This window comes from Pelobates fuscus, chromosome 1, assembly GCF_036172605.1.
Source record: "Pelobates fuscus isolate aPelFus1 chromosome 1, aPelFus1.pri, whole genome shotgun sequence".
NCBI lineage: Eukaryota > Metazoa > Chordata > Amphibia > Anura > Pelobatidae > Pelobates > Pelobates fuscus.
Window position 1 is genome coordinate 459,139,253 of NC_086317.1, and position 15,933 is coordinate 459,155,185.

The 15,933-nt window shown below is 39.2% G+C and overlaps 1 protein-coding gene across 1 annotated transcript in view; it reads right to left on the reverse strand.

Annotated features, from left to right (window-relative positions):
- FAT3 (FAT atypical cadherin 3) overlaps positions 1–15,933 on the reverse strand; it is a 445,851-nt gene that overhangs the window by 230,371 nt on the left and 199,547 nt on the right. Inside the window, exon 3 of the mRNA XM_063430785.1 lies at positions 8,451–8,765. Within this exon, the coding sequence (XP_063286855.1) occupies positions 8,451–8,765 (315 nt within the window). The remainder of the gene's footprint in view (positions 1–8,450; positions 8,766–15,933) is intronic.

Below are 15,933 nucleotides of genomic sequence, written 5' to 3' on the forward strand. Positions count from 1 at the left end.
AATTCACGGTAAGCAGGGTCTGGCAAGGCAACAGTGGATAGCTGTACACTGCTACTCCCAGGATGCTTGGCCACTCTTTTGCATTCAAAGCATCATGGGAGTTATAATCCATAATAAGGTTTTAGTTTTCAAAGAAAATGAATAATGCACTGCACGGCTTGGAAAATGACTCATATTTCATATATATATAAACATATTTTGAAATGAATGCAGAAAACCATCGCCCAAGTCTGTTCCAATAAAATACTATTAAATACATCTTAGGTCTAAATGGATGTAGGGAAAGATAAACCATGTCAAGCTACAAGGAAGCATTTAAGTAGAGTTTAACAGCAGTCAGCATTTGGATTACTCCTCTCCCTAATCCAAATGAGCTTCAAGAGGCAGCCAAGTGCACACTAGTCAAATCTGCTGATCACAGGAAATTGAGTATAGAAATTGTTAACTTTAAGTAAAGCTAACCTATAAATGCAATTAACCTCGCACTTAAATAAATGCTGCATGCAGATCATGCTAGCGATGGACTTACTAAAGTCCGCCGTACAGTTTCCCATTCATGGCTCAAAGGTTAATGAATGTGTATTTTTTTCAATACATAGCAATTGGCTAAAGGTTGTTCTGATGTAATAACTTTAACAGCATCAGATGTTTGCATTTCATAATTAAATACTTTATGAACTCATACAATAACCTACAAGATGGGTAACTTATTAGTATATTAAAGGAGCACTCGACGCACCATAACCACTACAGCATGCTGGCACCATCCCAGCATAAGCGTTACATTTCTTAAAAATGGTGGACAACTTACCTGGATCCTGATAATCTTCTGCTGCTACCATTTCCTCCACTGAGCTGAAACCAGCAATACAGGGCCAGGTCACTGGCTGAATGCATCATGTACGTTCTCTCAGCCAATGAGCACGGTCCTGCATCGTCAATCTTAGCTTAGTGGTAGGAGATTTAATCAGCAGAGCAGGTGCCTGGTGGGACCCAGGTTAATTGTGAAACGTTTTGACTAATACGTCTGGGAACTCATGGCACCATAACCACCACAGCCCACTGCATTCCCTTAAAGAGTTCCAATGCATGAATTAATTCAGAGCTAAAAACAAGTGATTTTTCGTTCTGCGGAAGACATCATAAATGTATTTGCTCTAGGATTAGCTATATGTTTGTTTCAGTCTTACATTGTGAAAAGTACTCTAGCCCTTAGTCCCTAACATATAGTGGGATGGTACAACATGCGATTTAGTGTATACCATATGGAATACGGTATAATTCTGCTTTGCAGAAGTGAGAACCCTTGTAGGATTAAGATCATTTTTTAATGTGTTGATATTTGTGATGTGATTGATGTGAGTGCAATCTCGAGTAATGTTATCTTTTTAAACTATTTAGCTGCGTGATTTGTTTGTTTAAAAGGGCAGATACCTATTCTGCAGTATTGTACAGTGAGCAATCCTGATGACAAAGCAAGTAAAAAAAGCAAGTGTCTAATAAGTCCATAGGTTAATAATACTCGTGTTAAAAACAGGACGTATTACATGCAAATGAAACCAAAATCTACTTTCAGTCTAGCTTTGCAAATCTAATCGCACATATTTAGAACCCAAAATATTTTGTGATTTACATCTGTTTTTCCTTACAGTGACATAAATCCCTAACTTTTTTATTTTTTTCTTTTCATTCATTACCTATGGAACACTGTGCATGAGATAGCCCCATAGATTGTGTACCGAGGGTATTACGCGTTACCGTGGTAACAGATTGTCACCATTACCATCCTTCACGGCAACTTTTTGGTGCACCTTTTGCCCTTACATTCACATCTACCACCCATAGCTATGTTGTTCGTTTTGGCACTAACCCACCCTTGAGATGAGCCTAAATGCTTACATTAGGCAAGGGGTAGGCAACCTTCGGCACTCCAGATGTTATGAAATATATCTCACATAACACTCTTACAGCCATAATACTGGCAAAGCATCACGGGAGATGTAGTCCAAAACAGCTGGAGTGCCGAAGGTTGCCTATCCCTGCTTTAGGCAGTATAATAACATCTGCAGTACAATCTTTTTTGCACGCAATACACACTGAAAGCTTGATCTGGGTCCCATGGCTGGCACAATACATATCAACGTAATGAAAATGCACAGCTGGTTACATGTTCCACCATGTAACTCTGCCATATGTCATGCCATACTCACACACCCACAGTTTACACCAACATTATATGTGCCGGCATTATCCAGTACCATTTAAATAGCAAAATGTAGACAAACTTAAAAGATAGCGACTTTGAAATAGAAATCATATACACCGAAATATTTTATCGTACTATAAAACAAAACAGCAGTACATTAGACTCTAGTAATACATGGCTTAGGGGATTTTATCCTGCAAGGACTTTCATTGTTGTCTGATCACTGGATGCAATTCATATTTAGCTGACTTAATATTTAACTGGTCTGCTAGTTTGTCAATTAGACACCGTAGGGCATACTCCGTACGTGGCCTACACATGGTGTCAGAGTCTTTGAGGCATAAAAGATTGAATGGCAGGAAAAAAAATTAAATCACCATTACGACAGCCTGTTTTTGATTTTAGACTTCTTCCTCTAACTATTGTTAGAACTTACTGCTGAGCACGTCTGTGAAATTAAGATCCATATAATTGGAATTAAAACAAAGCTAACTTACTACTTCCTTCAATCGCTTTTTATAACATCATTATACATTTTATTTAGCCTCCGTTACGACTCAGCAGCAATTTTTTTGTGTGCTTTTAAATAGACCTCTCTTGGGTCCTGCATGGGAACTACATTCACAGCTAGAAAAAAAGAGCTCATTAACTTTGTCTACAATTTAATTTGTATGTTGATATAATAAATGCAAAAAAGCGGAGTCTATATGACTCTCCGGTGCCCAAGTTTGTATGTAGTAGGATTAATGGTTCATTATTGGCATAGCAATTAGTAACAAAGTATTAGATATAAACGCAAGTCATGTACGATGCCCTCGACTTCACCCCTGTGCTATCATATGGACCCACGCTCTCTTTGCCCTTCACTGAACGCACAATAGAACACACTATTAATTCTTCCACACATCATTACTAAATTCTGTATCCATTGCACTAACACTTCCTACACTTTCCAAGTATCAAAATTAACATAATTAGAAATAGACATTAATATAAACTCAGAATGCCTTGGGGAAAAAAAAGAACAAAAACAAACAATTTTTGATTTAATTTTCTATGAATGTACTGCAAATGTTCACGAAAAACAAAACATAGCAAAACAAAATAAAAGGGAACAAAAAATTTTAAGACTTCTCTCCAAGACAGTTTAATTCATCAGCATTGTACGGATATTATATCACTGTAATCCCAACTCTAGATGTGTGTGAATATTTAGATTATTCTCTTTTATACCCACAGGAAAATATTCATAATGGTTAAAAAAAGAAGATGTGCTTGGATTGCCCCCAGCTAAGTGATGATATGTCAAGTGAATAAAAATAAAGTAAAATAAAATGAGCATTATATTTTTAAGCAAAATTTTAAAATGGAATGCACAATCTTAGCTGCGAGCGTCTTCGACCCTTTTCAAATACTATCATTAGAACAGCAGTATATATATTTAGAATTGATAACCATTGCTTCTTTTTGCGAGAACGCGCTGTACTTTATTTTTATTGACTTCTCGAGTTAAAACAGCAGTTCGTTTTGCAGCAATGTTGAGGCGCAGACACAGATGGCAGGTGTTCCGTGGTCCATTTTCATTTTACAGAAAATTGAAAGATTTAATGTAGGTAAAGAAAGATACAGATTGCTATGACCACAGCAGGGGCCAGTAAATGTGATGTACAGTACGTGTACCTAACTGGACACTGCTGTGTGAAAGACCTGCATGTCTTTTTATTTCAAAGCTTCTAACGCCATAAAAAAAAATGAACAAGGGATTCCCCGCAGTGGTGCAATCACTTGGAAGGGAGCATGAAATGACAGTGTGCATGAAATGCTGCCTTAAACTTGTGACCCAGCTCTGTGCATGCCCAGTAAGGGATTAATGTATTGCAGATGTAGACTTCTTTAAAATGCAAGATGATATCCCAATAGAAGAAACTGCCGGATGCAATATAAATATTACTACTGTTAAGGCTTTGTGTTTCGTTCAGTAACTGTTATAGTCTATCATATAAAGACATATTATAAGAACATTCTACTCATTTCCGTAGATACAAGTCATGTTATGACATTTCACAAAAGTTTATGAAAAAAGTGCCTCGTGCCTTAGCCAGGGCTTGTGGCTATTTAATAGATCAAAGATCAGCAGGAACAGTAGTCAGGTATCCTTAAAGGACAGCTAAAAAGAACATGTGGAATACCATTCGGCATTTGTTGGGTTCTATTTTCATGTTGACCAAAAAGATGCTTCTGCTCGCACACGCAAGTCTATCGAGCACCGTGGGAATTAATATAAAACGTTATCTAACCCTGATCTACCTCTATGTAGATTGATAAGGGTGGTCACAAGGGCTGCACAACTTTAATTGATATGTTACTAAAAATAGAAAACAAAAATCTAAATTGACTATACCAAAACTGGACCGTGAGGTCATTATGAGTGTGCAGAATATAAGTCAGTATCTTGAAAACCATTTTTTGGGGGGCGGGGCCTGACAGCCGAGCAGACTGGCCGCACTAAACCAGAGCTCCGAGTAGGAACCCGCAAAAAAGGGCCTAATAACTGATAAAACTAGATGAACCTGCTAATTGGAAGCATAAAATAATCGATGTTACCCCCGAAACTCCTCTGGGTGGACTGCAGTGCTCGGAATATGAGCCGGAGTGGAAACAGAGCAGCGGCCTTCCTGCGGCTGCAAGCGTGGGAGAGGCGGCCGACCTCCCGCGAGCTGACAAGCGGGATGCCACTGAAGAGCCTGGGACCCCGTTTTCCCCCCCTTGCCGGTGAGGTATATCCTGGCACAATCGACAGACCAACAGGCTTTACCACACAACGACAAGCGACATTAGGGAACTCACCCGTCCCAGTCTCTGCCAAGATGGCGACCGCCAGGCCGACTACTTACGGCTTGATGGAAACCAATGAACAGCGGCTGGACAAAGACCTCTCGATACAGAGGCTTGAACTGCACAAAGCAGAGCCGGACCTCCTGGGATCACTGGACAACACAATCAGCAGACTGGACCAAGCATTCCAGCAATTCTGGAGCCGGCTAAAAGCCTGAACGCAGGCCAGGCATCTAGGGAGAGAGTGTGGTGATGGAGGCCGCATAAGGCCTGAGCTTCCTCAGAGCAAGGCGACCTCTCAAGCAGCGGTGAGACCAGATCTTACACTGCCACACCGGAAGCACAGAAAGACGAAAATGGTGAGTCCACGAAAACGAATAAGCAACAGCCATCTGAAGTTACAGCAGGGTGCACGACCCCTAAAGCCCTACATACCTACAAAGCCGCTCAGGAATCCCGGCGGCAGACACGCAGCTCGGCGATCCAGGGCTGACTCCCATCAAGCGACAAGGCCCACACCGCCGCCAGCGGGAAAAACTAGAGCATGGTTATGCCAGGCAGAATAGCAACCATAGATCAGCTGGGGAATGCCAAGGCCGGATGGCAATCCACACAGGTGGGCTGAACACCCCCCATCATCAGATGCACCAACAAGGCACCTTCACACAGGGACTTGCCTCTTTGGGACAGCCACCTTGCTCCTCAAGAAGGGACTTAGACTCGAACTGCCACACGCACCTGGACTGTATCCAGCACCCAATAGGTATTGGCTGAACGAATATGGGCACCCTGCAGGCATAACAGCCAACACGCTCCTATGGGGTTAAATGCCTGTCTCCTGGACTGATTCCGCACCACACAGCATGATGCAACCTAACACTTATCACCTGAAGCCCACCTGCACTCGATTAACCGTAATAGTATAACAACAATACCGATATGTTTTACCTTCAGCCTAGCACACACCTAATGTGTAACAGGGAGACTGGAAACACAACACAGGGTTAATTAATGAAACAATTGAAAGTCTCCCTTGCCTTAGCATATTGTTTAGCACATGGCAGCGCAGCCAGTAAGCACACACACACTCACCCTGTTAATGCTACAGTTCGATGCAGAGCTTAACCTAACCTATGTGACTCACCCATGTATAATAGCTAGAACTAGCCTGTATCAATTAGTTCATATGTTTATTTTATGGTACTCACAGCTAGTTAACTCATAACACTAGCGAGGATATATTCAGTTATAACTGCTATGATAAGCTACCCTTTCATTTTTATTTTAATGACTTCACTGTTTAGCCAAGCTGATGTTTGTTATAATTATACAATAAATGTGCAATTCCTCTTGCCACTGTTAAACTTAAGTACATTCTCAGACACGCTGTTGTGGCGTATGACATTGCTATGTATAACATGCACAGCAAAAATAAAGAATTAAAAAAATAAATAAAAAAAATAATTTTTGAACATCAGCTTAAGGTTGGATAATAGAAATTTTGGTTAAATCTGCCTATAGTAAATTGAGCTACTTGTCAATTGTCCTCCTTGAGCCGCTGAGAAAAAAAAAACATGGAAGTCCAGGAATTCGTAGGGGCCTATTGTGGTGACAGCCGATGACGACCTAACTTTCTCTGTATAGTCTGGCTGAATAATTTAGTAAAATTTGAAAATGGAATGCACAATCTTAGCTGCGAGCGTCTTAGGTCCATTACTGACCTAAGCCCATATATATGGAAATCAGTCAAAAGGGTTGTGTGAAAGGTGGCTTGGCTTCAAGTTACTCTAAGAACTAGAGACACTGCATCTTAAATATCGTCCAAAAAAATCCCAAACCATAGAGTTGACTACATCATAAGTGGACAAGTTGGCCAAAACACATGTTTAGAATTCGAACCCTCTGTATTGTGAGATATTTTTATACATCATCTGCATTTTTGGGAATGGATCTCTTCACTACAATCTGCTCATATAACAGGATACTATGCATGAGTTTCTGCAAGACCTGATTTCACATTTTACCATTCATTATATTTCAAATCCCTTATCATCCTGGGTTAGCAGCAGCGGGATATTTCTATATATATATGGTAGCCATGGACTCAACACAGAGCAGGATTGAAATAGAAGTGAATGTGTTATTTCTTCTAATGATTATCCCGGGATCATCAAAGAAACAAATCTCTCCGCAGAGACAGTGTCAGCTGGCATGACTGTGATTTGATGCAAAGCTTAGAAATGAGACAAGGAGCAGCATTCAATTCCTTACAGCTCCTGACACATACAGAAGCTGACTTTAACATGGGCAGTTTTACATTTTGATAATGTCTCCATTTAACCCCTTAAGGACACATGACATGTCTGACATGTCATGATTCCCTTTTATTCCAGAAGTTTGGTCCTTAAGGGGTTAAGTATCCATTCAATCTATATGTGTTGTTAAACTTTTCTCATTTTAGTGCAGAGTTAGCTAGGAGATTGGCCATAGAAGCAGAGGTGTTGCTAGAAGAAGAGGCTGCAAGGGCTGAAGCCTGTATGTGAAGCTCATTAGTCCTGGATCTTTACAGCTGGTGGAGGGGGTTCCAGCTTTAAATAATATTTTAAAAAAAACAAAAAACATTACAGTGCTCTGTCCAGCTACTTAGGGGTAGAAGTATGGTGCACCTCTAGGTGACTGTTAGGAGGGAGTGCAGGGGAACAGAACTTTGCTGCACACCCCTGCGTTGGCTGGGTTGTGTTGCAGTATATTGCATGTGCTTGTTTCTGGCTATGCTTTCATTGAGATCACAGTATCAGCATCTCAGCACCAGCATTAGCTGGATTCAACAATAAGTAACATGTTGTTCATGGGTAGAGATGAGGAGTCATTACATAGAAAGTTGGACATATCTCTTGAGGTATCCCCACCTCTCTGATAGCGTAGGGTTCAAGCTCAAAGTATTTACGGGACACCATGCCCTATCTGTTGATAAGCTCAGACTATGCTGTTTGAGGACATTTTGCTGAACCCAGGACTGTTGGATGATATGTAAATAAATAGAGTAGATAGAAGATGTATCATAGATTATGAAATATATATATATATTTTATTTTTTATTTTATTTTTTTGGGGGGGGGGGGGGGATTTAAATGAAATCCTAATGTTATAAAATTATTTCCATAAAACCAAAAAGGGTCTACTAAATCTAGACTTTTGACTAATTTGGCTGATGACTGATGACTATTGTACTTTGTGCAATAGCTACTAATGCCATTTCTTCATGCATGGTGACACATAAGCAAAAAAACCTCGTAGATGTCATTGTTATTTATAGCTATATATTTATATATTTCCAATTCATTAATACACGCCTCCCAAAGAGCTTTAATTTCTAAACACTAAGAAAAACAAAAGAAAAGCTCCATACCTGTTTTAGGATTAATGACAAAGAAGTTCTGGGGATTTCCACTTGTGATCCTGTAGGTCAGCTTGTCACTAGAATTAGAATCTGGATCTACAGCTTGAATCTGAAGAACGGATACATCTTTTGGGGAATTCTCCATGATCGTAGGATAATAAATTGGCTCTGAAGTCAGAGGGGCATTGTCATTGACATCTTCAACCTCAATGTAGACTTCGATGGTGCAGAAGAGTGGTACTACCCCTCGGTCTGTGGCATAAACCGTCAGCCAGTAGGATTGGGTTGTCTCTTTGTCCAAGATATCTCCAGTGTAAATCACACCTTTAAAACAACAGAACAATGGTGTTTTAAATACAATGTTTTATGATGAAATCATATCTATCAACATACAAAACTGCCCAAGTATAGCCTCCCTACAATAATACATGCTGTAGAAAACCAAAAAGACTGGGATTGTAGATGCCAGTCAATCATGTGTGTTTCAAACCATGCAAATTACCTTACTCATATGTATATTTGTTCTATATTTTTTAAACATATCTTCATTGGTGAGCATCATTTATTATTTATACCTTCTTTACATTCTCACCACTAAAGCCTCATGCTTTTAGAGAGTTCTCTGTTTATTGAACATTTGTATCTATACGAGAAATTCTATTAGACAGCCACTAGAGGCGCTTCCTGGCCTTTCACAGAGATTGACTCCCGCGTTGCGTTTTGCGCTTTAGGTTCCCAGAATCGGCCACATCGGAGAGGAGGAGCCCAATCCTGCACAGAGGGACCTTGGTGCCTGAAACCAGGAGTAAAACGGGTGTTTACCTCTTTATTTCCATGAGGAAGGAGCATGAGGGGGAGGAGGGGGCAGAGGGATACTATGATGGTTAGGAATAGAGTTTTGTACTCCTAACACTACAGTGTTCTTTTAAGGTTGCCTCATTATGAAGGAATTATTCCACAATTGGAATATACAACTATTCAGATGTATACATTGAGTACACTTCATTTTTAAAAGTACAAAACCATGACTTACTTCAATTGCCTGCCAAATCACAAGCTTACTGGGATTAGAGTACCCTTCAAGTATAGGAAAACAAGAAAGATTTGCCTAAATCGTATTCTGCACAAGTGTTGCAAACATTTTTATAGAGATCTCAATAGTGCTGAAAGAGCTTTTATAATAAGACACTTCAGACTGCTACAAGACTGATGTAGTGGAGTTTTCTCTTGCAGTAAGCAGAGAGTTGAAAATCCAGAGACGCATATGACCTGCAGATATATTGGCGGCTCAAAATATTTGTGATGGGAATTCAAACCTCACAGATGCCTATGTAATCCAGTGCTACAATTTCAAATCTATATTGGTTAGCAAATAATCAGTTGAAGGAGACAAAAAAAAAAATAGACAAATAATGTGTTCTTGTAATTTTAGTAGCCTTTTTCAGTGTCTGTGAGGGAAGGAAACACATTAAAAATTACACACTGGATGAGTAATTTAAGCCTAGAAGCCTAGAACAGTAATGTTCCAGCTGTCATTACGATACCTGGCCAATCACATTGTGATGTGCATGAGATATCTTTCAGTATAATTATTTCCACATTCTGCATTCTCCATTAATATTCAGAATTGTTTTGACCTTACCCACATACACACAGCTATGTGCTACTGTGCTACTGATATTTTAAACTTTAAAGGATCACTATAGGGTCAGGAACACAAACATGTATTCCTGACCCTATAGTGTTAAAACCACCATCTAGCCCCCCTGGCCCCTCATACCTCCATAAATACAGCAAAATCTTACTGTATTCAAGCCTGAAGCTGTGGATCTGCATTCTGTTTGCCTAAAAAAAAAAAACAAGCAGTCTGCTGACATCGTTAGAAGTGGTAGCCTGATCCAATCACAGTGCTTCCTCATAGGATTGGCTGAGACTGACAAGGAGGCAGATCAGGGGCAGAGCCAGCATGATTCAAACACAGCCCTGGCCAATCAGCATCTCCTCATAGAGATGAATTGAATCAATGAATCTCTATGAGGAAAGTTCAGTGTCTGCATGCAGAGGGATGAGATACTGAATGTTTGGATGCATTTTAGGCAGCCATGACCCAAGAAGGATCTCTAACAGCCATCTAAGGAGTGGCCAGAGAAGTTATCACTAGGCTGTAATGTAAACACTGCATTTTCTCTGAAAATACAGTGTTTACACTAAAAAGCCTGAAGGGAATGATTCTACTCACCAGAACAAATTCAATAAGCTGTAGTTCTTCTGGTGACTATAGTGTCCCTTTAACAAATCATGGAGAGGGTCAACTGTTCCTTCCTAATGCAGACTGTGCTATTGGATCCAAAATCTGTTTGCTCTTCTTTTCTCTTCTATTCCATTGCCCCTTTTTGTTTTCCAAGAGGAAAAAAATATTAATAGTAACCATAATAAAAAAATAAAAAAAAATTGGAGTTAGTCGCTTATTATATTTTATCAGTTCCAATCTAGGATAATAATCCCCTTGCCAATTCACTCCTACTTGTACATTAGCTTTTGTAGAAATCTGATATTGGTTCCTACAAAATAACCAAACTATTGTTTTTTGAGGTCTATTTATTAAAGGGATATGCATCTTTTTTGAGAAACGTTTCTGCAGGTAGAAAAAAAAGGGAAATATGATTTATTTTCTTATTTACCTGCAACTTCTTGCTCGTGATTTCAACACCCACTCCGGGGGGCAGACACTAATCTAGCCAATCAGTGCCCTATCCATAGAAAACTATCCTAGTTTGTAAAAGGGGTTTTACAGGTACACAAAAGTCTTAATCTTGCTATACATAAAACCTGTTTAGCAGTCATGTGATCTCTTCGGCATAAAGACTAGACTGGATTCACTGAGTTACCCAAATAGTTTCTTATAAAATTATTGTATTCATTAAAAATATAAAATAAAACTAAATATTGTGTATCCTGGTTAGCAGCAGGGGAGGAACTATACACTACGCATTCTGCCACACCTTGTCACATTCCTCCCCCAATCATGTCAGACTCGCCCCCTCTCACCTGCCACACGCACACTGTAACCCCCCCCCACAACTCTGCCACACTCAGACCCTCGCCCTGTCACAGTCTGCCACCAGACCCTGTAACACTTATTACTTATTACATACTTTGCAAAGTTTTCTTGCTTTATTTTACTTTGTTTATTTGTCTAAAAAAAGTTTAATTGCTGGTTTAAAAAAAAAAAAAATTCAAATGATGCATGTCCCTTGAAATCATCTATCATGTATCATATTTGATTAAAGCAGACACTTATGAATAGGAATATACAACACCACAGCACTGGGAAGTTTAGAAAACTTTTAAAACTATTGAAAAGTTTCAAAGATCAGGACCGATGTAGGACAAAAAATAGCCCTGGAATTTTGAAGAACAGCAAATCCTGTGTAAGCTTATGGACCCGAGAATTGGATTTAGCAGAATAAGGGTAAGAAGAATTAGGGTTAGGGGCAGGAAGATGAGTTGTTTAAATTTAGGAGTATTACAGCATAAAGCATAACCCAGTATTGCGTTGCTTGTGTGTGTGTGTGTGAGCCTAATTAAAATCCCAAGCCATCATCAATATTGCAATGTACTTGAGATGTTGAAAAGTGGACGGTTCTTCTGCCGTAGAAATTGAAAACAAGATCTTAAAATGAATTATTGGCAGAGTGAAAGGATGTAATTAGTATCCTTTAGTGTAAAAGTCTATCAAGCACTCAGTTGAACAGTTGTGTGAATTATAGTTAACCTTGTGTTTTCCTTGTGACATTTCTTAAATGCCTTCCATTTTTATAACTGTACAATAAGAATAAAATGCCATCCAATCTTCTCATAGCGCAGACTCCAGTACAGAACAAAATGAAGAAGAGAAGGTTTCTAACTGTGAAAATGATTCCTCTTTTTGACGGACTCCTTTGAAAATTACCTGACAATTGACTTACATCTCACCTCCAGAATAGTTTGAGATTTGAACTTCTTTCCTTTTTTGTACTTGTAAGAGAATTCAACGTTTGGATAGTTTCAAATAGTCTAATTGTGTGATATATTGTAACTCTTTATAATGCATGAATGTATAAAAGAGGAGCAATCTCCATAGAATCCAATAGAATGTTTCTAGAATTGTCATGCTAATTGCTAAGATTCTAGAACCTTGACCCAGAACTGTCATTACTATATAAATCTTATATGTCAACTTGTTTTGAGTTATTTCAACTGTTGTGCCTGATGTGTACTCTGAATATCAAGTTGTTTCACCTATTATCTAAAATTAGGCTTAGGGGAGATTATGACAATTTCCTTTTAAAGGGAGTCCTTGTCTCAAAAATGCATATATGGATTTAGTTGTTTTCTGGTATGCATGGTTTTCTTTAATAATAAAAATGAGGCATGGGTTGGATCTTGACTGAACAAGATGGAGGCTGACAAAGCTCCTCAGCTAACCTCTTGAATTTAACTTATGATACAAGATTGTAGGCTACCTCCAACTGACAAACTTGCTTTTATCAAGCAGGGAACTTAAAGTGGGGGGTGCATGCAGTTTTGCCAGAATTGTTGGTTGTTTCCTGTACTCTCTCTGTTTGAGGCTTACTAGCCTGTTGAAGGGGGAGAAGAGGCTGTTTCCCCATGTTTGACCAGATTCTGCAATTCAATGCTCCATTTCCCCCTCTGCATCAGTGGGGGTTATCCTTGTCCACAGACATTTCTTCGGAAGTCTGTTTTCTCTTTCGGCTTGGGCTTTTCCTTGTATTTTCAAACTCGCACCACAATTACTCTGCTATATCAAGATGGCTGCGGGCTCCACACTCACTATGCAGCTGCAGACCAGGCCAGATACTTTCTGGTCTTTCAATAATGTATGTGTGGCGTTTTTGATGCGACCAGAAGGAATGGTAAGATATGCAGTTCATGCACTAAATCGGACGCTGCTGGGTTCCCCTTGGTTTGCCAGTTCACCCCCAAGAAGCAGGTGGGAGAGACCCGAGGCCCTGTTTACTTGATAGCACATCTCTGAGGAACTGGACAGAACTCACTGACTTTTTGCAGGCAGCTGGTGCCAGGGGCATTATCAAACTATTCCATCCCGAGAGGCTTCAAAGGGGTAAACTTCAACAATATGCCAGGCAAATGTGCCCTAGGCCATGCCACTTCATATGGAACGTATTTAGTTCCACTACTGGGATAGACCCAGAGGCCTGGAGCATCTTGAAAGGGAAACACAATGCTATTGCCTGCACGAATGTCTGCAAGCAGGTTTGTGACTATTCATAGCTCTTTACAAGTTTGGGCCTCAGAGTTAGAGGCTATGTGGGCCTCTACAATTATTTACAGTCCCAATATCTTCCTGGCCTTCACCACGGAGTCAGCTTAGCAAAGCTGTGGTTTTAGTTATTTCTCTTTTTATTTATCTCACAGTTGACTCTACACTATAGGGTCGGGAACACAAACATGTATTCCTGACCCTATAGGGTTAAAACCACCATCTAGCTCCCCTGGGCCCCTCATGCCTTCATAAATATAGCAAATTCTTACTGTACTCAAGCCAGAAGCTGTAACTCTGCATGCCATTTGCCTCAAAAAAAAGCAAGCCGTCTACTGACATCATCAGAAGTGGTGGCCTGATCCAATCACTTAGCCATAGGATTGGCTAAGACTGACAAGGAGGCAGATCAGGGGCAGAGCCAGCATGATTCAAACACAGCCCTGGCCAATCAGCATCTCCTCATAGAGATGAATTGAATTAATTAATCTCTATGAGGAAAGTTCAGTGTCTGCATGCAGAGGGAGGAGACACTGAATATTTGGATGCATTTTAGGCAGCCATGACCCAGGAAGGATCTATAACAGCTATCTGAGGAGTGGCCGGTGCAGTTATCACTAGGCTGTAATGTAAACACTGCATTTTCTCTGAAAAGACAGTGTTTACAGCAAAAATCCTGAAGGTAATGATTCTACTCACCAGAACAAATTCAATACGCTGTAGTTGTTCTGGTGACTATAGTGTCCCTTTAACTAGTTTGTCTATGAGTCTATAAGCTTGCACATATCACCTCTTGTATCTTATTTTATAATACTTAGGCATAATTGTTTATGATGGAAAATCAATGTACCTATGGCATACTGTGTTTTCATGATAAATGTTCTCATATCTAATGTATGTATGTTAGCATTTGTCTCAATGTAAACAGATTGGCCCAAAAAAAAAATAAAAGAAAGCTCAACTTCCTTAAATATACAATGTAATCATACGACCTTCACGAAAGTTTGTTTACCACAAGAGAAGTTACATTATTTGAAATTACAGTGATAATGTTCAGGAGGCTAGAGGGAGTAATTTTCTCTTACTTGTTGATAACAGAGATTCAAGAGTAGGAGACAACAGTAAGGTACAGTAAGAAATGATAAGTTGAAATGAAAATTGCTTCTCTGAAACACAATGATAGTTTGGACATATTAAAGGGGAAAAAGCAGAGAGACACTTGTAAAGTATTTTTTTCTGAAAGCTTGTTAATGAGGTACATTTATCCATTTAATATTCGAAGAGAGATTTACATTTGTGTTTTCCGAGTTTTCTGCTGTCGCTAGGTAGAAATAGTAATGTGTCAATATATCCACATTGATTTTTGAATTCTCCCTTTGATATTTCAATATGAATTATCACTGCCGATGATCTATATTGGGATCAAACATCACCCTGTGGTGACCACATACCCTTCCATACTTTCTGAGTGACTCTTGAGTTGAAATAAACCCATTTTTAAAGCTGCGTTTTGTAGTTATGCTTCGAGTCCCGTAAATCCTGTTTTGAGATTTCCTATTTGTGACCAGGATTAAAACATTGAACCTAATAATCATATAGGCTGGGGTCAGATAAAGTTGGATGGTATGAAAATAATTCACATGGCTTATTGGTCTGAAAGATGGCTCAGTGATGGATGGCTTAGTGACCAACATGTATCAAGAGTTTGAAAGATAGATGAGTATGTACTAGAAAGTTCATTATATATACATACTAGACTTGTGCACAAATGTGTTTTGCCCAAATCAAATTCTTTGTAATTCTCAAACAAATGGGTTCATCAGGAATTTACCTGTGGAGCCTTATCCAATGAATAAATATATATATTTTTTTAAATTACAAATCTGCATTTTGTTTCTAAAAAAAAAAAGATTAACACACACATTAAAGACAAAGACACAGACACACACACACACACACACACACACAGATACACACTCTCTCTCTTCCCTTGTTTTATTACAACTTTCTAAAGTTTTTATGCAGAAACATCTGACATAGATACATAGGAGTTAATACACCAAACTATTTTGTAATCTTACTGAAGAAAGGAAATGAAAGAAACTATTGAGTTTTCGGTGCACAGAAGGTGATTGTTACAATGTTGGCTGAAGTGCTGCCAGGTATCATACCACACTACCATTTAACACTACTTTGCCAGGGGCCAAA